General features: G+C 49.7%; 1 protein-coding gene across 14 annotated transcripts in view; it reads left to right on the forward strand.

Annotated features, from left to right (window-relative positions):
• ppfibp1b (PPFIA binding protein 1b) overlaps window positions 1–26,701 on the forward strand; it is a 29,634-nt gene that overhangs the window by 1,056 nt on the left and 1,877 nt on the right. For 3 of the 14 annotated variants that reach the window (XM_060061465.1, XM_060061467.1, XM_060061466.1), the window contains exons 2-26: window positions 3,007–3,080; window positions 4,076–4,281; window positions 5,834–5,923; window positions 6,245–6,358; window positions 7,222–7,350; window positions 9,043–9,135; window positions 10,665–10,743; window positions 11,490–11,534; window positions 13,501–13,562; window positions 13,670–13,769; window positions 16,291–16,424; window positions 16,665–16,768; window positions 16,989–17,049; window positions 17,302–17,488; window positions 18,034–18,066; window positions 18,597–18,741; window positions 19,112–19,243; window positions 19,604–19,754; window positions 20,132–20,243; window positions 21,328–21,416; window positions 22,109–22,231; window positions 22,948–23,073; window positions 23,480–23,668; window positions 24,631–24,813; window positions 26,438–26,503. In XM_060061465.1, coding sequence (XP_059917448.1) covers window positions 3,017–3,080; window positions 4,076–4,281; window positions 5,834–5,923; window positions 6,245–6,358; window positions 7,222–7,350; window positions 9,043–9,135; window positions 10,665–10,743; window positions 11,490–11,534; window positions 13,501–13,562; window positions 13,670–13,769; window positions 16,291–16,424; window positions 16,665–16,768; window positions 16,989–17,049; window positions 17,302–17,488; window positions 18,034–18,066; window positions 18,597–18,741; window positions 19,112–19,243; window positions 19,604–19,754; window positions 20,132–20,243; window positions 21,328–21,416; window positions 22,109–22,231; window positions 22,948–23,073; window positions 23,480–23,668; window positions 24,631–24,813; window positions 26,438–26,503 — 2,817 coding nt within the window. In that variant the 5' untranslated portion in view covers window positions 3,007–3,016. Of the gene's footprint in view, window positions 1–3,006; window positions 3,081–4,075; window positions 4,282–5,833; window positions 5,924–6,244; window positions 6,359–7,221; window positions 7,351–9,042; window positions 9,136–10,664; window positions 10,744–11,489; window positions 11,535–13,500; window positions 13,563–13,669; window positions 13,770–16,290; window positions 16,425–16,664; window positions 16,769–16,988; window positions 17,050–17,301; window positions 17,489–18,033; window positions 18,067–18,596; window positions 18,742–19,111; window positions 19,244–19,603; window positions 19,755–20,131; window positions 20,244–21,327; window positions 21,417–22,108; window positions 22,232–22,947; window positions 23,074–23,479; window positions 23,669–24,630; window positions 24,884–25,422; window positions 25,530–26,437; window positions 26,504–26,701 lie in introns of those variants that run through there. The other 11 variants (XM_060061474.1, XM_060061475.1, XM_060061478.1 and 8 more) reach the window with 11 other exon arrangements.

Consider the following 26,701-nt stretch of genomic DNA (forward strand, 5'->3'; position numbering starts at 1 on the left):
AGATGTGTGTTATGCTGATCCACGACAAGGATCTCACTGCCTTAAACTCCAGATGGAGATCTCTGCCTTAACCTCATGGAGATCACTGCCTTAACCTCCACATCGAGATCACTGCATTCATAATGTTATGAGGAGGAATCACAGACATTCACATATCAGGATATTTCCACATTACTCCTCGCAGGCCTTGGTGTGTTGTTATGGGGTTGCTGTCTGACATTTTCCCATCGTTGTAAGTGAAAGAAGGGTCCAGGTTGTCTGGCAGTAAGACCAGTGACCAGGCCATGAAGAGTCACACAAACAACGACAGTTTTGTCTGCTACTCTGTTGTTAAGTCCTGGTAATGCATGACACATATGGCCTGCAAAGACTGTGCTAGCATGTGGTTGCTACTTGAAGCCTACATGTGTGTCTGCGTTCTAGGAAACGTATCGAGGTAACTTACTTTGAAACATCTGGAGTCTGTTCTGCAACCAATCTCTGAAAGAACAAGGCACCACTGTTGTGTCTGCTACTCTGGTGTTATATCCTGGTCATGACACATGTAGCCTACACACACTGGGCTGGCAATCTATCTTGGAATGAGTCTATTTATTCAGCACTCCTCTTCTTATTCTGTATCCAATGTGTCTCACGGCTCTTGGCAGACCGGGCACGAGTACCAAACAGTTTATACCTGTGTTGTAAATTCCCCACACTCTGAGGTTATTGCAGCTGCTCTTTAAGTGGGATCCTATCTTCTGCAACCTGCCCAGTTGTTTGTGTGTGTGTGTGTGTGTGTGTGTGTGTGTGTGTGTGTGTGTGTGTGTGTGTGTGTGTGTGTGTGTGTGTGTGTGTTTGTGTGTGTGTGTGTGTGTGTGTGTGTGTGTGTGTGTGTGTGTGGGGGGGGGGGTCCATAAATGGTCCTTTCTATGTTCCAGTCTCCCGAGGGCCCCATTTGTCCTTCTTTGTGTGCAAGAAGAGAGTTCTGATCTATCACGGAGTGGAAAACAGTGAAAACCTTGAAAGGTTTTCCCTGTTTGAAGCCCCAGAGCTGAGATGTGTTGAGGTCCATTAGTGAGTTGGAGGCTTTCCTTACAGTCTGAGTGTGGGTCCTATTTCTGGGAGGCAGGGGGCTGTCAAAAGATTATTCAGATATTGCTGTCGTTGAATGCGCTATCTGCTTCAATGAAGCTTATCCTCAGCCATCTCTGTCTGTCTGTGTTTCTGTCTCTGTCCTCTATCTCTATCTCGCCCTCCCTCTCTCCCTCTCTCCCTCTCTCCCTCTCTCCCTCTCTCCCTCTCTCCCTCTGTATGCTTCTCTGGTGCAATGGCACAAGGGTGAACAATGGCCTCCTGTGTGGGTCTGATGGTTCTGCCGCTGGCCCATGGTCGTACACAGAGGGATTCTGTGTTTGAGTGGATCCCAGTTGTCCTGTTAGGAGTCATCCCAAGGTGTAGCTGGCTCTGTCCGGGACCCAAGCCCTCCATAGTCCTGCTGGTCCACCAACCAATGACTTAACAAGGTCCGCCGAGATTATCTCCTCAGCTCATGTCCCTAAGGCCTTTGTAAGTCACAGTCGACTGCCTTTATTTAGAGCAACATTATGTCACAGCCTTGTAAAGCAAGGTCCAATCACAGCCATCCTCTTGTATCTCACCATCCGATCATGTCTGGTCACATTTGGACGCTCTCATTTTAGAGCCCTCCTGGTTCCCAAAATGCAACATTTCTGGTTGTACCATGTGTCCTGTTATTAGTCATGCGTTACGCTTTATACTGAGACCTGCTGGTGGGCCACCACAGGGACCTTCTGAGTTCCCCCATCAACCATCGGCTGATGGTGCGTGTTTGGACCTGCTCTGTCTTGGGCTCGTTTGATGTGAAGACTACTACGACTACTGCTGCCTTATCCTGAGGCTCCATCTGGCACGTAGGACCTGTGAAAGAAGACTGATTTGAAAGAGATGATTCGTTTGGACAGGCGCTTTGAAATCTGTGATTCAAGTCTTGGGACAGAGCCTCAACCCGCTGGAACCTTCTCTGGGCAAGGCCGTGGTGAAGGGTCCACCAAGGCTTTGGTGAAGTGCTCACCAAGGCCGTGGTGAACACTCCACTCCAAGGTTCATTTCTGCCATCGCTGCAATCTTGGCAGGTTCCTGTATTGTTTTATTCTGCCTGCTGTGTGACAAGCGTGTAAGGCACTATTTTAATTAAAGTAATTATTATTATTATCAATTGAGCGTTGGCGTGTCATGTCATTGGGAGTATGGCAGGGTGGTATTTTTGCAGTGTGATCGATGACTGCCCTTTCAGCATTTCCCGGTGCATAATCTGTATTTTATAAGTGACACAGGAACATATCCTGTGAATCTTGAGCTGCCGAATAATCATGGCCATCGTTTTGCCGAAAATACAGGTTGAGAAATACGGATAAGCAATGTTATAAAGGAACTTCAGTGGTCGTTTTCATTTCCTGAAGGAGACGTGCCAAAAAAGTGTGTGTGTGTGTGTGTGTGTGTGTGTGTGTGTGTGTGTGTGTGTGTGTGTGTGTGTGTGTGTGTGTGTGTGTGTGTGTGTGTGTGTGTGTGTGTGTGTGTGTGTGTGTGTGTGTGTGTGTGTGTGTGTGTGTACAACACATCCTTTTGATAGAAGCTCCCGGGACTAAAGGACGGGTGTGCAGTCTGGGCTGATGTCCAGATGAAGAAAATGGATCTTCAGTCAACTTTCAATGTGCATCACTTCTGTGATGGAGAAAACATTTCTTCACACAGTCTTGGTGACAGGGCCTAGCGGAAATTAGTGTTAGCTTGTGTCCTTTGGCAATATAATGCGTAGCACAAAGTCCAAACATTCCTGGACTTTGTGATTTTATTGTCAAATTTGTTGTTTTCATTTGTTGCACTCCTTTCATTGTGTCGCATTTGGCTCAGATTTTCCCTAATAACATCTTCAAAACCGTGTTTCAGATTCAGTGTATTCGTGATGTGTGCATGGAGTCGTTGAACTGAGCTCTTTTCTTCCAGCGGTGCGAAGATGATGTCTGATGCCAGTGACATGCTGGCGGCGGCTCTGGAGCAGATGGATGGAATCATAGCAGGTAAAGTGGCTCTCCTCCATCTCTCCTCCTCCTCAACCTCTCGCTGGTCATAAAGCACTCCCTCTGCCCTTAAGTGAGCACTCGTCTCCCATATAAACTCCTGCATCTCTTTGCTCAGAGTTTGGAGTAGTCTTCTTGACCAGTCGGTCTTAACTTTTATACGCTGACTCTAATAACCGGTTGAGTTTAACTGCTGCTTTGAGGTCTCCTGACATGTGCTATGTCCTTGCCTGGCCCTGCAGCTGGAGGTCATAGTTGCCATCTGAAGTAAAATGGGTATTTTTATGTGTGTGGTTATCAAGCATTCATTTAAGAGTTGTTGACCATCAGGGTTAAAGATCTGAAGCGACCTGTGTGCACTAGCCCAATGTGCTGACGGAGAGTGGCCGCGCTGCCACACTGACCCCTTCAGACGACATGCTAGTCCTACGATTTTTAAAGTCTCCTTCCAGTTACTAATAAACATTAAATTGCATAAACTTGTCATATAGCCATACATTTAGCGTAAATGTTTATTTGTCGAGGACAATGTACCAAAATAAATTAATATCTATGAGAAGAAATACAGTGTATCAGATTATAGCAAGGTGCTATAATCTTATAGAACCTTATATTTGCATTTTATTCACTGAGATACATTGAGAGTTAGACAGGGAGGTATGAAGAGGGAGGCCATGCAGCGAGGACCACAGGAATCAAAGCTGGGTCGCTGCGGTAAGTACTGAATGCTACGCGCTCTACCTGGTTAGCCAGCAGGGCTGCTGTAATCCAAGATACCATATTTTTCCCTGACCAATAAACATATGAACTAAATCTACGGCTGTGTCACTAGTTATATCCCCAGTCTCAGGGGCCCAACAGGTTAAGGTGGGCATTTATTTTAACGGTGTACTCCGTTAACTCGCTACGTGCTTGTTATGGATGGTCAACACTACAACATGGCTACTCCATCACAGTGTCTGTCCCCCGGCCTCATGGCCTCCTTCCCGCCTCAGGCTCCAAGGCCCTGGACTACTCCAACGGCATGTTTGACTGCCAGTCGCCCACATCGCCCTTCATGGGCAACCTGCGGGCGCTGCACCTCCTGGAGGACCTGCGCAGCGTGCTGGAGCTCATGGACGACGAGGAGCAGGAGGGCCTGCGCTGCCAGATCCCCCACTCCACCGCCCTCAGCCTGGGGGAGTGGCTGCAGGGACACCTGGTGAGGGGGGGTCACACATGCACACACACACACACACACACACCCGTATGTGCGCACGCACGTACAAACGCACACGGACGCACGTACACACGCGCACGCACACACACACGGTCGCACGTGCACAAACGCACACAGATATTAGTTTTGTATTTTGGGGTTTTATATACTGTACATTTAGCACAGGTAATGTAGAACATGAACAATTCATTTGAGGTCAACTAGTCATGTTGTCTCCGGTGGATTTTGATTATCACGCTGAGAACAGCCACAGCTTGTAGAATCAGATATGCTGTTAAGTAGCAGGCAGGCATAAATAAGTTCTGTTAAATCCAGAACTTCCTGAAGCTGCAGCCAACCAGGAGAAGTTATGAGAATCTGTTCCTCCCTCTTATCATGTTTCATGCTGCGACCAATCAGCGCTATGGAGTCACGTGTTGGCTCTGACTAAATATACATAATGGGTAAACACGGGCCAGCTGTCAGCAGATGAGATCCTCTGACCCAGACTGACAACAGATTTCCTGGTTCCCTGGACCCATAAACACCTACTGTCAGCACTGTGTGGCTCTGAGGTGAAGCCCTTCACTCAGACATGGACACGTGCCTCTGGGTGTCGACCTGACCCAGCTGGATGCTCTGTGTTTGGGTGACCCTGTCCTCTCCGTCTGCACTCTGCGTTCTGTCCCGTGGTTCCACTGTTTCTTTCTCTGCTGGATCGTCTGGTTCCCCTTCCACAACAACAGACCCCAAGTGTTTTATGTTACTTGGCTTGGCTAAGTTTCTGTTTCAGCCAGAGGGCTCATAACTTATCTTTTACTGCTGGTCCTGATTTGGGTCAGAAACACAGCGCCCCGGTTCCTCTCCTACATCACACTCTTGTGAGTGTCCTTCAGATTAGCCGTACATCCTTGTCAAAGAAGAGGTTGCGCTGAGCTGGATGAGCAATATGAAGAGCTGGATGAGGCTCTTCACCACAAAGCCCACTCTGTGTAGGCTAGGCACAAGATGTCTGTTCTGGAGAGAGAGAAATGAAGTGCAGGTGTTGTGTCCCAGCAAGTTAGCGATGGAAAACACAGCACTATCTCCAACCCCCTGGGTTGTCCGTTCTACCAACAGCAGGACTGAATGCCATGCTCAATGCCCGAGTTTATGTGGAATGATGTAACTCACCCCAGCAGAGCACTTTAAACCAAGCCTCCCCTTTTTCTGCCATTTAAGGTCTTGTTAGCTGGAGGGTCTTTCAGCTCTCTGCAGCCGTTCTGTCTGCCGTTTGATGTTTGCTTAGCGTCAGAGCCCTAAACCATCACCTTTCTTTATAATGTAGTTCATGGTCAGTCTTCAACTTTTCCACTGTATAGTGTTGAACACACACACACACACACACACACACACACACACACACACACACACACACACACACACACACACACACACACACACACACACACACACACACACACACACACACACACACACACACACACACACACACACACACACACACACACACTACCTCTTTCTACCTCTGAATGATTCCCTTTTCCCTCGTCAGTCTAACGGCTACATCTCCCTGAGTGGCGGGGATCAGTACCAGGAGCGCCTGACCCGGCTGGAGAGTGACAAGGAGTCTCTGGTGCTGCAGGTAGTCCTCACAACACAACACACAGCTGAATGGGGCCTTGGAGTTACTGTCGCTTTCTATGATTTCTTCGAAACTAGCTGCTCTCAGCTAGAATTCTCTCAAGCTATTTGTTTTGTTTTCACATCTTTGTGGTCCTTTTTGTGTCTTCAAGCTTTAGTTGCAAAGGATGTAGAAGGAACCAAATTATCTGCATGGAAAGTAGCCCAATAGTTTAACTGTTGATGATACAAGCATAGACAGCAGTACGTATTGGGGACTGCTCACCGCTCCCCTCTGGTCATAAGGGCTCACATGAACACAGAGCTGTCTGCTGGGCTGCAGGTGAGCGTTCTGACGGACCAGGTGGATGCGCAGGGGGAGAAGATCAGAGACCTGGACGTCTGTCTGGAGGACAACCGAGATAAACTCAACAGCACAGAGGAGATGCTGCAGCAGGTGGGGATGCCCTCTGTATTGACGTGAGTCTGGGGAATAACGTCACCCGGATGAAGATCTCAATCCAGTTAATCTCCAATCCTGTGGTTTGTGGATTAAAACAACAGCATTGGGTCGAATATAAAAAAAATTAACAATTGGTTCTGGAGATTTCCCCCTGGTTGGGTCTCATCATGTATACGTTGCCATTATTGCATTGATTTTTTGTGATTTTTTTTTTTTATTGGATGCGTTTATATTAGGAATCTCTGCCTAAACCCACCTCTACTAAAAACATCTCTTGATTGGCGTCACATATTGACAAGGGCCTCATCAGATTTTGTAGCCCTTGAGTAATACAGGACTACCACCTTATCATGCACTAGGTGGTATTCACTAGGAAAGATGACATTTATTTCAGGTGCAAATTAATTAATTCACCTGCACATTAATCCCTCAGTTGTTATCGGCCTATTAGAGCCCTCTATTTACCTTGGGTTATTTTCAGAAATAAAATAAAACATTTTGTCTTTTGATGAGAATAATCAATTTGCGACAATATAAACAGAAAACCGACAGTCAAAATAGTGATATGAGTTGGCCTCCACTCTAAGCACTTGAATTAACTATAAATACCCAATAGATTTGAGATTAGATACTATTTAGTTTCAGTAGAGCGTTATGAGCCGTTATCATTCCTCCTGTATCATGGCATTAGTTTGGTCATAGTGGAGGGCTTCAGCAGCCACGGTGGTACTAAAGTATCCTGCCAGCTGTGCGTGCTGCGCTCCGCTCTGGCTGACCTGCTGACCTTCACATGGAGCCCCCCTGCCAGGCTCAAAGCCTACATGGACACTGACCTCCAGCCCCTCCTCTCCCCTCAGGAGCTGCTGTGCAGGGCCTCCCTGGAGACCCAGAAGCTGGAGCTGATGTCAGAGGTCTCCAGTCTGAAGCTCAAGCTGAACGCCATCGAGAAGGAGCGGCGAGACCTGGACCGGTTCGGAGACAGCGAGGTACAGCCAATGACAGCGCTCTGAATCAGGCACCAGCCACTCAGCCCTCGTTTACTGATTGAAGATTAAGGATTGATCCTCAATGCAAGTCTAATGACTTTGTTAAAGCAAAGGATCTGGGATAGGAATCACTGAGAAATCTCTTGACAGGTACTGCAGGTACGTCCAAACAAAAGGCCCAGACAGAAGGGAGAGTAACCAGGCCCCCCGCTCTGCAGGGCCAGGGGCCCCCCGCTCTGCAGGCCAGGGGCCCCCCCGCTCTGCAGGCCAGGGGCCCCCGCTTTGCAGGGCCAGGGGCCCCCCCGCTCTGCAGGCCAGGGGCCCCCGCTTTGCAAGGCCAGGGGCCCCCCGCTCTGCAGGGCCAGAGCCTCACATCCCCTGGTCCAGCTCTAAGATGAGCCTCACATCCCCTGGTCCAGCTCTAAGATGAGCCTCACATCCCCTGGTCCAGCTCTAAGATGAGCCACACATCCCTTGTTCTAGCCATAAGATGATAGTGAGCTAGGGCTGTGCGATATATCAAATATACTCAATCTATCTCCGAAATAGCTGTGTGAGATACATAAAATTATTATTTTGTAAGTATCGAGTATTTTACGGTCATCTGGGTTTTTTCGAGGGGCAGCCAAGACTTGCCTTGGTTTCGTGTTTCAAACATTCTCCGGTGGATTTCTCCCTCTCCCTCACGCAGTAACGTGAGTGAGGGGTAAAAAAAGCACTCGCGTCACAGTCTCACCAACCAATCCCACGCGACATCTAGGTGCGGAAGGAGTGGAACTAATTGTCAACGTTTCTTACGGTTTGCAGCGCCGGCCGGCTCAGTGTAGCATACTGTGTATCCTAAGCAAATTCAATCGAGAAATAAAAAATGGAAGCTGACGTACTGCTGGTTCCTAAAATAACTAATAAGGGATCAGTGATCTGGCAGGTTTTTTTTATATCAAGAGGAGGACGTGGAGCAAAACACGGGATATCGGACTATTAATTTTTTCCCATATCGCACAGCCCTACAAGTGAGCCTCCAATCCCTTGTTCTAGCCATGAGATGACAGTGAGCCACACAGCCCCTGGTCTAGCTCTAAGATGTGTTTAAACATTAGCGGTTGAGTTCATCTTCAACAGTTTCTTCATTTCCTTAGCTAACCCTTTTTAGCCACTTTATGTTTTCTTCATGCTCTTTAATGTTTAAGGTTTACTGCCATCGCACTGAACCCATAATTTTTTATCTCGAAGCTAAATTCTATAATGATGCCGGTGTTCGATGAGAGGAGGGAGATTGTAACATCATTTGTAGTGGAGGACCAGGTAAAATGTATGTTAGTTTTTTCGCTAATGGTCATGAATGCAGAGAAGTGAGATGATTGACACACTTGAGAATGCCGCTTAATGAAACACAGATCAGTCCAATGAACCATTACTTTCTATGATCAAAGGACTCTTTTTTTATTATGATAGCATAATAGTGAACATATATATTTGAAAATTATTATTATTGAAATTTCACTGGAATATGGAAGGCGTTCCGGGGCCACCACAAAGAATAGACCAGTACTCTGCACTAGGCTTCACTGAATAGGTTTAATGAACCTATTCAATAGGTTCAATAGGTATTTAATGAACGTTTGAGTTTTACTAATTCTGTTGGTTGTGTGTCTTTAACACTGAGGGCTGTGCCTATTGTTGTTGTGTCAGGAGCTGATCCTAGAGGTCAACGAGCTGCGCTACAGACTGCAGGAGATGGAGAGTGACAGGATACAGTACGAGAAGAAACTCAAGTCCACCAAGGTGAGTCCGTGGGGATCCCTCCCTGAGCTTCAAGGGGTGACATCATGCTTCTTAGACTCTTCCCTTTGCTTTAGACTGTTATATGATGTATGGATACATGTCTTACTCATGCTAAGATAGAAAAATCTAAGTCTGAGGGAGTATTCACGCCCACCGTGAACACCCCTCAATAGTGTGAAACAGCTCGTGCAGCTCAAACTTTGTGCAGAAGTCCTGCCTCCCGGCTACCCGCAATGTTTTCAACTTCTCGGGGTGTGAATTTGCAGACACAGGCGTTCGACCAATCGCAACAGAGTGGCCGTTCTAACTAATCAAAGCAGACTGGGCTACTTAAAGGGACATGATACAAAAGAGAATCAGGTTTTGAAAGACGCTGAATTTGGTTTTGCAGAAATGAACAGTGTGAGAGTAATAAGGGGTATTTCAAACATACCCCCAAAGGCAATTAGTAACCCTAAAAAAGCATGATATGGGATGTTTAACTTTTAAGCAGTCAACCAAAATGAGCCTCCAGCAAAACGTTGGACCCTAACCTGTGCATAAGGAATATAGCCAACAGCCTGGAGCTCAACACATCAGCATCATGGTGCCAGTGAAACATGGACTTAGGTTAAGAAATGGAGAAAGCTGTTGTCTTTAGAGTCCCAGCACTGTATTGATTGTTAACGTTGAAGACGGAGAGTACGAGTGTTCCTCTAAGCTGAGGGTACATCAGCACTGGGTCGGCCTTCTCACTGAACTCCACAGGAACATGCTGAGGCTGAAAGCTCTACACACCATGTCCGCTGTAGTCTGGGGAGTTATGGAAGTGCTTCTCTTTATTGTTGACCTGTCACATCTGAATGCTCTTCTCCTCTTGGTGGTTTATCTCACTGCTGCTAGTCGCTCATGGCCAAGCTCTCCTGCTTGAAAATGAAAGTGGGCCAGATGCACTATGAGAGACAGAGGAAGGAGCTCAACCTCCAGGCCATGAAGGTTGGCTTCCCTGAGCTCTGCTGCCCTGCCTGCTGTGGTCTGCTGGTTGTTTTTTCCCCGTGGCTCATTGTCCTGCTGTATTTCTGTTGTGCAGTGCAATGTCTCTTAATTTCTTCCCTCTCCTGCTGAATGAAGTCACTTCTTGCAAAGCAGTATCTTCACTTTTGTTACTGTCTTAAGCGAAAAGCACCACTTTGGTTAAAGAAAGTGATGTCACACATCTTTATACATAAATGTTGAAACAGATCCACACAGCTCCAGTTCACTCAAACCAGAGGTATGCGCTAATTCTCGGCCTGCGCACACCCTGCTTTGGAGAGACTTCAGCCCGATTCTGGTATCTTTCCCCATCCACTTCTTACCCCTCTTCCTTAAGCAATTTCTCCTGCAAGATTTAATTTACATTATCTTCTGCCTTGAACCCTCCCTGGTACCTTGTAAAGTGTGTGTTTGTGTGTGTGTCTGCGTGGGGGCGGGGGGCTGCTAGAGAGGGGGTAGATAGTTTGTGGAATCCCAGCCAGACATGTTGCACTCTGTGTTGTGGTGTTCTGAAGGAGGAACTGGCGGCGCTGAGGAGGCAGCAGGAGAACGGAGACGGGGGGCCGAGGAGGGCGGAGGCGGGCCCAGAAAGAGGTGGGCTGCTTCCTCTGGGGGTGGGGGGTCATCTGCTGCTTCATCTTGCTCTCTCTCGCTCTGTGACCCGGAGAAGCTTCAACACCCGACACCCTAACACACCACACATTACCACACCACACCTTAACACACCACACTTTACCTCACAATGAAGTGCATTCATGTAACGCAACACAACTCAACACAACTTGGTGCTGCTTGCGTCCCAAGCAGCAAGATTATAATTTCTAACGTTTATCTCAAGCAAAATCAATGAACCACGTTCAGGGCAGTGTTATAGGAAGAAGGAGGAGAGTTACCACAGCAGCAGTACGGAGCAGCATCACTTCTGTTTTGGGTTTGACACATGAGGACACAATGTCAGTCGCTCAGTCGAAACAACAATGTTTTATGTCCACCCTTTTTCAATTTGGTTGTGTTCCACTTCCTATGATAGCATTAGGCTGCATAGATGTGGTTGGTCTGCATACACTCATTTAGGCAAAACAACGTGAAACAATTAGAATAAGGCGGTGAGGCGTTAAGGAACAGCGCAGGCCGCGTTACAGATTGTTATGTGTTCTACATTAAACATGACTCATTTCTGTATTGTGATGTACCACACTCAAAGAGACTCAGCTTTCATATTATATATGCATTATAACATTCATGATTGCACACATTAGTCATGATGTACGTCAGAATGTCCAACAATATTTTAAAACTGCAACCAGTTTTTGTTTTTCCTGACTGTCTGTCCTGTTCAGTCTCTCATGCAGACGAGCCTCTTAGACAGAGGCTGAAGGAGAAACGTAAGGGCCTTGTGTTTACTACCGACTGCTCTCACCCCCCCCCCCCCCCCCCAGTGTTGCATGTCCGGGCCTGTGTGAACCACCCCCCCCCCCCCCCCTGCTTGTCCACGTAACCCCGGAGACCTAACCCAGCGCTGAGCCTGGGTCAGCCCAGCACGGAGCCGCAGCGCTCCCCCCCACATCCCCGTCCTGGTCGTTCCACGCCAGCCTTCTTTAGGACCTGAATGCCACCGATCTACAGGCTGTTTCATTTAGTTTGAACCCCAGCAAGGAATGTCTGCATTGTGCCCCCCTCCCTCAGAGCCTTGGAATGAATGTCAGTGTCCTCCATCACCTCTTCCAGCTCAGCCGCATGGACCGCTGCACCCAACCCTCCCCCACCCCTCTACGCCCCCCCTCTTCCCCACCCCTCCACCTCCCTCACCCCTCTACCTACCCCCTCTACCCCACCCCTCTACGCCCCCCTCTACCTCTCCCCTCTACCCCACCCCTCCACCTCCCCTCCCCACCCCTCTACCTCCCCACCCCTCTACCTCCCCACCCCTCTACCCCCCCTCCCCACCCCTCTACCTCCCCTCCCCACCCCTCTACCTCCCCACCCCTCTACCTCCCCTCCCCACCCCTCTACCTCCCCACCCCTCTACCTCCCCACCCCTCTACCTCCCCACCCCTCTACCTCCCCACCCCTCTACCTCCCCTCCCCACCCCTCTACCTCCCCACCCCTCTACCTCCCCACCCCTCTACCTCCCCACCCCTCTACCTCCCCTCCCCTCCCCTCTACCACCCCTCCCCTCCCCTCTACCCCCCCCCCCTCTACCACCCCTCCCCTCCCCTCTACCCCCCCCCCTCTACCCCCCCCCCCCTCTACCCCCCCACCCCTCTACCTCCCCACCCCTCTACCTCCCCTCCCCTCCCCACCCCTCCACCTCCCCTCCCCTCCCCTCTACCTCCCCCTCCCCTCTACCCCCCCCTCCCCTCTACCCCCCCACCCCTCTACCTCCCCTCCCCACCCCTCTACACCCCCCTCCCACCCGCTCCTCCCCATGTCCTCTCCGTCCGTGTCCCCCAGTGTTTGCCATGCTGTCCGTCGTGTTGATTCAGTCTCAGATGTCTTGTGTTGGTCCACTGTGAGCCGTGCCCAGAGCCCCCCCCCCCCCCCCTTTGTATGGGCAGTGTGTTACTGTGGGACAGCGGTTTCACCGTGCTCAGTAGAGGTTGTGTAAATAGTCAGCTGCCAGCCATCTCGTGTGTCCTCAAAAACATTGTATCACAATCCTCTGTAACACTTCTTAGTATTGTTCAGTTGTAAGTCATGTGTAAGCTTTTCTTTTAACGATGAGGTATCATTTATAAAACATTGATATACATTTGTAGATAAGCTGTGGCTAGATCAGTAAACCAGCCTATCCAGTGGACTCCAACTGGTCGGCTGTTCTGTCCATCATCCATCTGGCTGGACACTCCCAATGGTGGTGTAACTAGAGGGTAGATCTGGACATGGCTTGTAAAGGTTGATCAACATCAAACCTGGTGTTAAAAGGGGTCCTTTAACGTTGCAATTATGAATCGTCAACGTGTATTAATTTACGTTAATGATTAGTTCATCAATTACTAAAGGCTTATGCAAGAATGTTTTGTTAATGAGTAGTTTATCATTAGCTGAAGGCTTAAAAATGACTTTTGACTGAGCGTTGTTATGAAGTGTTTCCAAGTCATATGTATGGCAAACGTCATTTTATATATTTGTGCCCAAGTAATACATATTCTAAACTGTAGGATTGTGTGTAGGAACATCAGAACATCATCAATCTATCATAGTGTTTAATGTCTGTCTGTAGTGCAGATATCAGATCCATCATAGTGATTAGTCTCTGTAGCGCAGATATCTGATCCATGATAGTGATTAGTCTCTAGAGAGTGAGGAGTTGTTGTGATGTTTACCTAAAGTCCTTTTCTGTGTGTCAGACGTGGAAGTTCAGAGGATGAAGAAGGCGGTGGAATCTCTCATGGCGGCCAATGAAGAGAAGGTAGGTTTAACTGGTTTAACTGGTGCACCTCCTTCACCAGCATAGAATCAACGTTAAGTTCACATCCTCTGATAATCCATCTGATGTCTGGACGTCTGGTCCTGCAGGACCGGAAGATTGAGGAGCTAAAGCAGTCGGCCCTGCGGTCCAGGAGGCTCCAGGACGCGGGGGTGCAGGGGAAGAGAGGTGGGACCCACCGCTGTTCTGGTAAAGGGGTGACATCATGCTTTTTCGACTTTCCCCTTCGCTTAAGACTGTTGTATGACTTCTGTAGTAGGGGTGGGAATCTCTTGGCACCTCACGATTCGATTCGATTCCGATTATGAGGTAAACAATTCGATTCTGAAGCGATTATTGATGCATCAAAATGTATGTACATTTCCATGCGTGATTTTCAAAAATATATATATACATCTGGGTTTGCTACTCAGAGTTTGCTAATCACTTCCTACTTTTGTGATGATCATTAAAGACATCAACAGATGAATTAACTTATCTAATATTTCATAAGAGAGAAAGCTTTTGTCACAAATATGACTTTCTATGAACAATGCAATAATCAATGCAGCTTGCATTATAACACAATATGGAAGCATGCAAAAAATAGGTTTCAGTTTTATTTTTATTTTATTATTAGGAGTTCTTGTGTCTGGCTGTGAGTTTGCGCGCATGCTATGCGTAGGCTGAATCGCAATCGTGTCAAGACAAATCAGATTTGGCCAATACACACTGAAGATAAATTCAATCATTTTAAAATTACAAAAATTATCCCTCTCTGGCGAACAGAATGTTTTTTTTAATTTCGATTATTAATTTATCTGCATCGAGACAGAATTGTTCTAGCGAGAATCGCGATGCATCGAATCGATTATTTTTCCCACCCCTAGTCTGTAGACGTCCGCTAAGCTAGAAAAAGGCTTATACTCACTTTACTTCCGTAACAGTGTGACCTCAGACTGCAGTGGGCGGTGCTGAAGTGCTGCTTTTGACCATTAAACAGCAGGGCTACATTGCTATTCAGACTGGTGTTATCTCCATTTGCCTCTATTAGGTTTGTGGGGGCGTAGCAGACCATTTGATTGACATGCCCTGGTTGTTTAAGGCCTTGGTTTACCCCATGACCCTTCAATGGGAGCACAGCTGCATTCTACATCTCAGGAAAGAATCTTTCATGGATTGAACCTATAAAGTACTTCCTTTCTCCGGCTTCTGCAGCCACCCTGATAAATCTCTTGCAGTCACCCTCTCACACGCACATTCATCCTCTGCTCTCAACTCAAGGTCAGCCCTACCATGGAGAATCAGGGGCCAGGGCAAGGTCTAGCTTATGAACACTTCCTGCCACAGAGCAGGATGCTAAAAGCAAACCCTGCTGTGGTCAGAACCACGAGGTTCAGCTGGTCACGAACTCCAGCTTAACACCAACCTCACTGCCTCAGGTCAAACCTTAACACGGTCCTCACTGCCTCAGGTCAAACCTTAACACGGTCCTCACTGCCTCAGGTCAAACCTTAACACCCACCTCACTGCCTCAGGTCTAACCTTAACACGGTCCTCACTGCCTCAGGTCAAACCTTAACACGGTCCTCACTGCCTCAGGTCAAACCTTAACACGGTCCTCACTGCCTCAGGTCAAACCTTAACACGGTCCTCACTGCCTCAGGTCAAACCTTAACACAGTCCTCACTGCCTCAGGTCAAACCTTAACACGGTCCTCACTGCCTCAGGACAAACCTTAACACGGTCCTCACTGCCTCAGGTCAAACCTTAACACGGTCCTCACTGCCTCAGGTCAAACCTTAACACGGTCCTCACTGCCTCAGGTCAAACCTTAACACGGTCCTCACAGCCTCAGGTCAAACCTTAACACCCACCTCACTGCCTCGGGTCAAACCTTAACACGGTCCTCACTGCCTCAGGACAAACCTTAACACCCACCTCACTGCCTCGGGTCAAACCTTAACACGGTCCTCACTGCCTCAGGACAAACCTTAACACCCACCTCACATTTTTTAAATATTGACCATGCTTAGAGGAAGCAGGATTATTACCTAATTTTTCACTTTATTTTGTTTTTACACAGTTGAAGATTTAAAGTCACATTTGTCTTGTTATCTTTATTGTTGTTGTTGATCCGAAAACGATCCGACCCGTCACTCAAAAACCGTGACCCGATCCGAACCGTGAGCTTTGTGATCTGTTGCACCCCTACTTAACACGGTCCTCACTGCCTCAGGACAAACCTTAACACGGCCCCCCTTAGGTCAAACCTTAACACGGCCCCCCTTAGGTCAAACCTTAACACGGCCCCCCTTAGGTCAAACCTTAACACGGCCCCTCTTAGGTCAAACCTTAACACGGCCCCCCTTAGGTCAAACCTTAACACGGCCCCCTTAGGTCAAACCTTAACACGGCCCACCGTAGGTCAAACCTTAACACGGCCCCCACTGCCTTAGGTCAAACCTTAACACGGCCCCCTCAGGTCAAACCTTAACACGGCCCCCACTGCCTTAGGTCAAACCTTAACACGGCCCCCTCAGGTCAAACCTTAACACGGCCCCCACTGCCTTAGGTCAAATCTTAACACGGCCCCCTCAGGTCAAACCTTAACACGGCCCCCACTGCCTTAGGTCAAACCTTAACACGGCCCCCTCAGGTCAAACCTTAACACGGCCCTCACTGCCTCAGGTCAGCAGCCACTCACCTCCCGGGTGTTTTTGAATTGCAGAAGACAAAGACGGGGAGAACATGGAGACTGACAGCGACTGTTCTACGCTGGTCATCAAAACGATGAGCGCCGCGGACGGGCTGGACGGACGAGGAGGCCCCGCCTCTGAGGGGAGAGGGAGGAGCCCGGACCAGGTGGGGTGTGTGTGTGTGTGTGTGTGTGTGTGTGCCGTGTGTGTGTGCCGTGTGTGTGTGCCGTGTGTGTGTGCCGTGTGTGTGTGCTGTGTGTGTGTGTGTGTGTTTATGTATATAGTATGTGCGTGCGCGCATACTTGTGCGGTGTATGTATGTGCGTAAGCGCATTTGCTCAGATTAAGGATGAGCATGTCGGTATTTCTAGGTATGGTCTCCAAAACCTTGCTCTTTGCTCTGCAGGAGAGTCTGAGTGGAGGGAGTGAGATGCGTCTGTCTGGCCACGCTGACTCCTCCCCGTACGACCCTGGCACTGCCCCGGAGCCCCCCTCCGCCACCTCAGGAAGGTGAGCCCACCCAATGGCAGCCTGGTTGATATCATCATTGCTGTGATTCTATTCTGTATTATGCTTCAGCTGTTGGTCCAACACAGTCGTCCCGTCTGCATATCCACACGCTGGCACTCAATCAACTAGTAATCTGCAACGAGCGGTCTCTTGCTCTGCAGTTAACCGTAGAGTTAGAGGACTCTGTGTTTCTTAATGCAGTGTTTTTTTTGCTTTTCAGCAATGAGGAAAACTGCAAGTCTTGGAGTCAGGACGACCACGACTCTGTAACCAATGAGAAGGTATATATCTTTCACCTCATATTATTATGATTATGAATGATGTACTAAACATCTATACAAAGATAAAAGCTAAGCGCTAAGATATCAGCAATGACTTAAGTTATCTATGTATATTACCTCCTCTCAGAGATGTTATGCCTGCCTTTCACAGTGGGAGGGGGCTTCAATTCACGACCAACAGTGACTGATTCCATTATAACCAGTGCAGCGCCTTACACAACCACTTTGCCTGTGGTCTCTTGTCCTCCCAAGAACAAGGCCAACGAGGAGATGAGCAAGCTGACGGAGAAGCCCCCCGCAGGAGGGTCCGCCACGCTGCCGGGCCCCCTGGGGCCCCCGGCTGACGACAGCTTCGGCTCGCGGAAGGGGCGGTCCTCCTTCGGGAAGGGCTTCTTCAAGCTGAGGGGGGGCAAGAGGACGACCAGCACGCCCAACCTCGGTGAGACCCAGACGCCGGCCCTGTGGCCACAGACAGGGCTGGAGGGATAACCACTCTACGTTTACTGATGTGTTTAAGGGCGGCTGGTTTTCTGATGGGAGACGTCTTTGTTTGGAATGTTTAGTTTCAGTGCGTTGTTTCATGAGTGAGTCGTTAGGAGTTCCCTCGTAAAGATGCTAGTATGAAGCTCAACGTTGGTCACAGTTTGAGGGATTTGGTTAGAAAATCTGGTCAAACTGCAGGGGACCTCTGAAAAGAGCCCGGTGATTTAAGATTGAATTGTGGAAGGTTCCTGCGTTCCCTTCCCTTCCCAGGCCACTCCCAAAGAATACACACAAAGACCATAATTTGCTTCCCACAGTCACTGCCGTTCCCGTTTAATTCTGGAATGTTTGTGCCTCAACATCTGTGTTCCCGTCCTGGTCTTCTACTGGTGCATTGGGAAGTCTGCCTGCCCTGTGAGGGTTTGTGTGTGTGTATGATGCTGTGTGACTCCTCTAACGCTGTGTTCCTCTCTGCGGACCCTGTCTGTGTGCTTTGTGAAGACCGCAGCAGGAGTGCGAGCGCGCCTATGCTAGGTACAGTAATGACCGCAGGGCGGGTGCAGGGCAGCCAATCAGAGCCTGCCCCCCCCCCCACCCCCACACTTCAAACTGCATCCCTTGCTAGACATCAAAGTTTCCTATCCGAGACACTTTGAAAACATGTTGCTGTTTGTGCAAAGAACAGTGTGTGTTTGCATGCATGTGTGTCCCTGTATTCTGTGTGTCACCGTCCATCGCTCATGCATACTGTTTGTTTCTATCCCCCTCTTATTTAAAGGATGGTTTTGTATCAAACATTTCTTTTGTTTGGGGGGGGGAAAGACCCAAAACCCTTTTTTCAAATATTGAATAAATTAACCCTTTATTCAACAACTTTGAATTCCCCTGTTTTCTCCAGTTGTAGTGGTAGGAATCCACTGTGGTTCATGCATGTAGCCCGTCCACGGTAAAGGAGCTGCTGCCCCCACACCGCCTGTCTCTGTCTGGGGGACTGAAGCCATGGGGCCGGTCTGGTCCTGACCTGTCTCTGGTGCTGATCCTGTGGTTCCTCCCCCCCGACACAGCGGAGGTGGAGCGGCCCGGGACGGAGCACCTGGACCTGGCGGGGCTGCCCCAGCGCTCCCCCACCAGCGACAGCACGCACACGCTGCCCACCACCCCCGAGACCGGCAAGAAGAAGGCCACCGGCATCAAGAGGCTCTTCGGGAAGTACGTGTTGGCCCTAAAACCCTCCGTAGACCCTTAGAGGGTCACAAGTCCCATTCTAGTCTGATAGCAGTCCAGCTCAAATTTGGTTGAAGGGGGCGGCACATTTTTTTTCACTTAATAGTTTTTCCACCCAATCATGTCGCTGGAGGCGGGGATCTTAAAACGTATTACGGTGATTTCCTTTAAGTGCTGAAGATCCTGTTCAGACACGGTCCCAGATGTTCTGCCGGATCAGAGACTACTGCGATAGGCCTGAGATGTTATTCACTGAACTTTTAGGGAGGTTTCATGTGTCGCCTGTTGATGACTTCAGATCCCTTGGATGCGCAGCATGGGAGCGGGCTCTAATCTGACACGTTGTTTTCTGAAGGCTGAGAAGGAGTCAATCGACAACGTTTAACCTGGACGACAACCTGTCGGAGGGGGAGTTCAAGAGGGGGGGGGTGCGCTCCACAGCCGGCCCCCGGCTGGGCTGGTCACGGGACCTGCAGCACACCAACAGGTAAGAGGGGGTCTGGGAGTGTGTGTGTGTGTGTGTGTGTGTGTGTGTGTGTGTGTGTGTGTGTGTGTGTGTGTGTGTGTGTGTGTGTGTGTGTGTGTGTGTGTGTGTGTGTGTGTCGCTGTGTGTGTGTGTCTATGTGTTTTGTGTGTTTGGTTGTGTTTGTGTGTGTGTGTCGCTGTGTGTGTGTGTCTATGTGTTGTTTGTGTTTGTGTGTGTGTGTCCGTGTGTCTGTGTTTCTATGTGTGTGTCTGTGTGTCTGTGGTGACTAATGGGATTCAGAAGTGTTTTATTCTAACTTCAGAAAAAAAAAGTCTTGGCTGTCTCTGACGCCCCCCCCCCTCCTCCCTCCCTGTGCTGCAGTGAACTGGACGCTCCGTTTGCGCGCTGGTCGAAGGAGCAGGTGTGTGAGTGGCTGAAGGAGCAGGGCCTAGGCCTGTACGGGAACATGGCCCGCGTCTGGGTTTCCTCGGGACAGACGCTGCTGCAGGCCTCTCAGCAGGACCTAGAGCGGGTGAGGCTGGGCCCCGGGGCGTTGTACTGACCCAATCATACTGCTACAATACAGTGCACTTTAAAAGAGGCTTGTATATAACTGGTTGGAGTCTGATACCTGTTACCGGTGCTATAGGTAATGAAGAGCTATTGTTTGAGTGTTATTTGATATAAATCCCATAGTCCGTTAGCTCATACTGTGTGAATTTATATTCTAGTTACGTTTGGAAATCTTTGTTCCGCTGTTTCCTTTTCAAAATCTGTCTTTATAACCCTCATTACTCGTGTGTGTGTGTGTGTGTGTGTGTGTGTGTGTGTGTGTGTGTGTGTGTGTGTGTGTGTGTGTGTGTGTGTGTGTGTGTGTGTGTGTGTGTGTGTGTGTGTGTGTGTGTGTAGGAGCTGGGCATTAAGCACCCTCTTCACAGGAAGAAGCTGCAGCTCGCACTGCAGGCACTCGGCTCGGAGGAGGAAGACAACAAGAGCAAGCTGGATTACAACTGGGTGACCAGTGAGTACCCTGAGATGTGGAGACGCTTCAGCAACATACCATCAACCTGCATTGTTAGAACAGCCTGATTCACTGACGTGGAAGTGAAGGGGCGAGAGTGGCTCAGGAGTCAGAGCGTGTTGACTGGTAACCGGAAGGTCGCTAGGTCGATCCCCGGCCCCTCCTAGACTGTCGAGGTGTCCCTGACACCTCACCCTGACTGCTCCTGACGAGCTGGCTGTCGCCCTGCGTGGTCGACTCCGCCTATGTGAATGTGTGAATGAATGGCTGTAAGTCGCGTTGGATAAAAGCGTTAGCAATATCCCCTAAATGTAAATGTGATCTATGATGCTCGGAAGTACCACTGACACAGTGTGGAGTCGCACGTAGAGCAGCACGCCACCGGCAGGAACCACAGCCCAGAATATACCTCCAGGCAGGCTCCCCTCCACTGGGAGGGTCAGCCCACCGCCAAATGACCACCTGAACACATTTACTGTCCGGTGTGAGGCGAGCAACAACAACCAGCTCAGCGCTAGCTAAGAATAACATTGTTAGAGCAGCTGAAGCCCCCACTGAGCTCAGCTCTCTGAGACTCATGACCAGCTGAGAGCTGTGTTCACCAAAACACCATCACTTCTCACAACACACACCGTCTCAACAACACACCACACCTGCTCATCACACACCGTCACACACACCGCTCAGCATGAGAGGGGTTTGCAGAGAGGAGTGTGTTGAGCTGAACACACTCCTGGTACTGCAGCCCCTTCCTCCAGCGCTCACACCCCAGGAGGTGCAGAGCCCTGGAGGATCCAGAAGGCTCCCCACCCCCCAGCAGGCTGGTTCAGCTGCTGGGGGCAGGCAGCAGGGAGACACTGACACGGGGTTCTTTCCCCAGGCCATCAGGACCGTGAACCCTGACCTCACCAGGGCTGCTGCTATTACTTTAGTGACCTACTGCCTTTTAGATCATACATTTAACACATTTAAGACACAACAAAACATACCATGGGTTCACTGGCACTTTAGCAAGCCCATTTTGATGTTGAATGCAAACTGTGGTTTCCCTGACCCTTCACCCCCTCCCCCTGTGTGTGATCAGGGTGGCTGGACGACATTGGTCTGCCCCAGTACAAAACCCAGTTTGATGAAGGTCGGGTCGACGGCCGCATGCTGCACTACATGACCGTGGTGAGTGTCTGACACACTCGGAGCAGCATGGATGACTGGCTGTAATGAGCCCAGCTTCCCATCAGGCTGGGTGTGTCTGGGGAGCGGCTGATTAGGGGAAACACATGCACTGACGCCACTTCTCCATGCTCAATGTCTTTCTGTGACCTCTCTGTCTCTTTCACTTCTGTCTCCCAACCGTTACTTGATAGAATATGGGGCTAGGATTTGTATCATTCCATAGTGAAATATCGGATTTGTCTCATAGTCTAGAACAGAGGTCCCAAATAGAGTTCTCTAAGATTATTTTTCAGAAAATAACTGAAATTGATAATAGTCATGGTTTGTGCTATTATTATTGTAACCTCTAATAACCTAAATTGACCAATCAGTGCCTTCTTACCAATGATCTTCAAACCTGCTACCGTCGTTTCTCTTTGGGGTCAATAAAGGTTTTGGGATGTCCTAACATGAGTAGGGTGACCAGCATCGTATGGCAGAAGAAGAGCGTGTAGTTTGGCACCTTGTTACCACAATTGTAAGTGAAAGGGTATGTAAACCCCCTGGAGAACATGATCTGAGCAGCCATAAGGTTCAAGAGACGGGTTAATACAATGGGTACGACCACTCGTTCAGAGCCGAAGGCAGAAGACTGACCCTTTGACCCTGACTTTGATTCAGGTGACCAGGACTGTCCCTTAATGTCTCCCCAGGACGACCTCCTCTCCCTGAAGGTGGGCAGCGTCCTCCACCACCTCAGCATCAAGAGAGCCATCCAGGTGTTGCGGCTCAACCACTACCAACCCAACTGCCTCCGCCGCCGACCCTCCCACGAGGTCAGCCTCACTCAGCCTCACTAGTCTCAATCAGCCTCACTCACTAGTCTCACTCAGCCTCACTAGTCTCACTCAGCCTCACTAGTCTCAATCAGCCTCACTCACTAGTCTCACTCAGCCTCACTCACTAGTCTCACTCAGCCTCACTAGTCTCACTCAGCCTCACTAGTCTCACTCAGCCTCACTAGTCTCACTCAGCCTCACTAGTCTCACTCACTAGTCTCGCTCAGCCTCACTAGTCTCACTCAGCCTCACTAGTCTCACTCACTAGTCTCACTCAGCCTCACTAGTCTCACTCAGCCTCACTAGTCTCACTCACTAGTCTCGCTCAGCCTCACTAGTCTCATTCAGCCTCACTCAGTCTCACTAGTCTCACACAGTCTCACTAGTCTCACTCCGCCTCACTAGTCTCACTCAGCCTCACTAGTCTCACTCACTAGTCTCACTCAGCCACACTAGTCTCACTCATCCTCACTAGTCTCGCTCAGCCTCACTAGTCCCACTCACTAGTCTCACTCAGCCTCATTAGTCTCACTCAGCCTCACTAGTCTCACTCAGCTTCACTAGTCTCACTTCGCCTCACTAGTCTCACTCCGCCTCACTAGTCTCACTCAGCCTCACTAGTCTCACTCCCCAGCCTCACTCAGCCTTAGCATTGTGTAGTGTACTTCTTGTTGTTGTACAAAACTTCTAAGAACCAACGTGCAATCCTCCAGAACAACATCTCCCCGGCGGAGGTCTCCCAGTGGACCAACCACAGGGTCATGGAGTGGCTGCGCTCCGTGGACCTGGCGGAGTACGCCCCCAACCTGAGGGGCAGCGGGGTGCACGGGGGCCTCATGGTGAGAGGCAGCAGAGCTCAGGGGCCCGGGACTTGGCCCAGTCCCGCCCCTTCCAAAGGCTGTGGGTTTGATCCCCCTAATGCCACAGCTTACCTGTGAATGTTGCTGGGTGCTCTGCGCTCATTGTAAGTGGCTCTAGACGAAGGGGCTCTCCATGACTAACGTAGAATGATGGGTAAGAGGATAGGGTTGAACTTAACTGTAGTATACAAGCCCAATAACACCAGTAGTATGTTCAAAAGCGGCATGTTCTGCTACAGCACATCTCATACTTCTATGATTCTGTGAAACTAAATCAGGTCCTCTTCTTCCTCCTCCTTGTCCTCCTCCTCTCCCTCCTACTCCTACTCCACTTCTTCTTCTTCTTCTTCTTCTTCTTCTTCCTGCCCCTCCTCGTGGCCCTCAGGTCCTGGAGCCGCGCTTCAACGTGGAGACCATGGCCCTGCTGCTCAACATCCCCCCCAACAAGACGCTGCTGCGCCGCCACCTGGCCACCCACTTCAGCGTGCTGGTGGGGCTGGAGGCCCAGCAGCTCAAGCAGGAGAGCCTGGAGCACCCCGACTACCTGCTGCTGACCGCCACCGCCAAGGTCAAGGTGGGACAGCGCCGGGGTCAGAGCCGGGGTGCACACCGGGTCCACACCGGGTCCACACAGCAGGGTGGCCGCGGGGTATTAAAAAGTCTTAAAAAGTCGTAAATCAATTTTCATCAAAATAAGGCCTTAAAAAGTATTAAATTGTCTTAAATTCAGATTGCATTGGTCTTAAATATTTGTGTGCCATGTCAGTGCGAAAATGCGGGCAATCTGTTCTGCCAAATAATTTTTTTTCGGTAGCCTGTGCGCTGCGTTGTCTTTGGTTAGGTCAGAGCGTAGACTACTGCGCAGCTAAAGCGTCTACATACAAGTGATTAGATAGCCTAATAGCTGGCTAGCCTGCTAACTAGCTTTCTAATTGCAAGTGTTATTTTCTTGCTGTCGTTCAAATGATCGGAACTTCTTGCATTTGTTTAGGGCTGATTCTCGTAGCCTAGATTTGAGGGGATATTAACCCCACCCCCCCGATTACGCCACTGCCAGGGCTCCTGTTTATTGGTTTATCATCTAGCCAGGGCTCCAGCCTGTTCGTTTATAGATTTTGGCGCGATTTGTTTTTCCATCGTAAGTTTGGTCTTAAATTTCATTAAGAAGTGGTATTAAAAAGTCTTAAAAAGTCTTAAATTTAATTTGTTTATACCTGTAGACACCCTGACACAGGGTCCACATAGGGGTTCACATAGGGGTCCACACAGGGTCCACACAGGGGTCCACATAGGGGTCCACTCAGGGTCCACACCGGGTCCACTCCGGGGTCCACTCCGGGGTCCACACCGGGTCCACACCGGGTCCACTCCCTCCTGTGTCTCCCTCCTGTGTCTCCCTCCTGTGACTCCCTCCTGTGAATCCCTCCCTCTGTCTCCCTCTTGTGACTCCCTCCTGTGACTCCCTCCTGTGAATCCCTCCCTGTGACTCCCTCCTGTGACTCCCTCCTTTGACTCCCTCCTGTGAATCCCTCCCAGCCGAAGAAGGCCTTCGGTGGCTTCGGGACGCTGCGGAGGAAGAGGCAGGAGGACAGTGAGGAGTACGTCTGTCCCATGGACGTGGAGATGCCCAAGGGACGCAGCTTCCAGCGGGGATACGGAGGAGAGCTCCAGATATACGAGGACGACCTGGACCGCCTAGAGCAGGTAACCCTAGAACAGGTAACCTAGACCTACAGCAGGTAACCCTAGAACAGGTAACCTAGACCTAGAGCAGGTAACCCTATGGCGCGTTTCCACTGCAGGGTGCGGAACGGATCGGATCGCAAAGGTGCGGGTCGGGTCGCGTTTACACCGCCAAAAGTGGGCGTGACCCGGACTTTGCCGTACCCGTTCCGGCCCCATTCTCGGGACTCCTCCGTTGCGGTACCCAAAACGAGACCAGACGCCTGAAAGGGTCCCGTGAAATTCTAGCTACACCCCCCCTCCGTTGATTGGTCGACAGAATCGTCACTTCCGGGTGACGCAGGGATAAAAACAAACAAACAGTAGCCTCGAGGTATTATTCTTTACAATTAACATGTCGCGTAAAAAGCTTGCTTGGGCGAACAAGGAGGTGGAGACGTTCGTCTGCATTCTTGGGGAGGAAGACGTTGTTTACGATGTTTACGTAGCTGCCGCGGCGATCGACATCCGGCCTACCACCAAGGGTACTGTCGGCAGTGGAAACGCGACCTCGGAACTGAGCTGGGCTATACCGCCCCCTCCCTACCGCACCTTTGCGATCCGATCCGTTCCGCACCCTGCAGTGGAAACGCGGCACTAGAGAAGGTAGCCCTAGAACAGGTAACCTAGACCTAGAGAAGGTAACCCTCGAGCAGGTAACCCTAGAACAGGTAACCTAGACCTAGAGCAGGTAACCCTAGAGCAGGTAACCCTGACCTAGAACAGGTAACCCTAGAACAGGTAACCCTAGAACAGGTAACCCTAGAACTAGTCTGGCTGAACGGAAGTGGACAGCGTCTATTGCCTAGCGTTGGATTTCACCGCTACTCCTCCCCTTCCGGTTGCTGGCGTTCACGTATTGTGCTCCCCCTCAAACTCGGAAACCAGACAGTATGGCGAGTTTTGAAGAGGACTTTGACGTCGCTGTAAAGTTGGCATGTTTGGCTCTTTCCGTCGAAAATTGCAAAGAACTGCAAAAGATTTGCTTACAGCATTTGCTGAGGAAGAAAGACGTTCTATTTTGCATGGACAACGCTGCTGCTTCCCGGGCTTAGCCCCGCCCTAGACGATTGTGATCGGTTTAAAGAAATAAAAACAGGCCCGCCCAGTTTCCCCACGGATAGACGGCTCGAGGTAGCTTGGTTCCAGACCATTCCACTTGCTGTAGTTTGGTCTGGCTTTGCGAGACTACCCTAGAACAGGTAACCCTAGAGCAGGTAACCCTAGAACAGGTAACCCTAGAGCAGGTAACCCTAGAGAAGGTAACCCTGGCCCTAGAGAAGGTAACCCTAACCCAGCCCCCATGTTTCTTACTGGGTTTTTATTCAGAGTGAGGCTTATGAGTTTTGCATGTTGTAACGATTTCCAAGCAATCAATAGCTCTTTTCTGAACATGAACTACGTTGTAAAATACTTGAATGAAAACCCTCAGAGCCATTCTTTAAGGGGAATCATGCGTAGAAAGTCTTCACAAAAAGGACAATTTTCCGACCATGACTGATCCCATTATCAGTTAATCTGTTAATATTGCTTCCTCTGCATTCTGTTTGAGTCCCAGTCGTGGAGCTCTAATGCTCTACTGCTGTGAGGGGCTTTAAGAGCGGGGTTTGTTTGGTTGCAGATGGAGGACTCAGAGGGAACAGTGAGACAGATCGGTGCTTTCTCCGAGGAGATCCAGAACCTGACGGTAACTCATCACGAAACAACATGAAGAAAGAAACTCAGCACTTCTTCTTATCTACAGTCATCATATCATGCCCCTCCACTATCTGTCCTGTGTCACGTTGTCATTCTTCCCCTGTATGTCCTACTGTTGACGTTTGGCTCCTAGACTTTGGTCTAGTAGTCTGACTAGTTTACTACATCCTGTAATGTGCTAATGTGC

This window comes from Gadus macrocephalus, chromosome 9 (genome assembly GCF_031168955.1).
Source record: "Gadus macrocephalus chromosome 9, ASM3116895v1".
In the NCBI taxonomy this organism is placed as follows: Eukaryota; Metazoa; Chordata; class Actinopteri; order Gadiformes; family Gadidae; genus Gadus; species Gadus macrocephalus.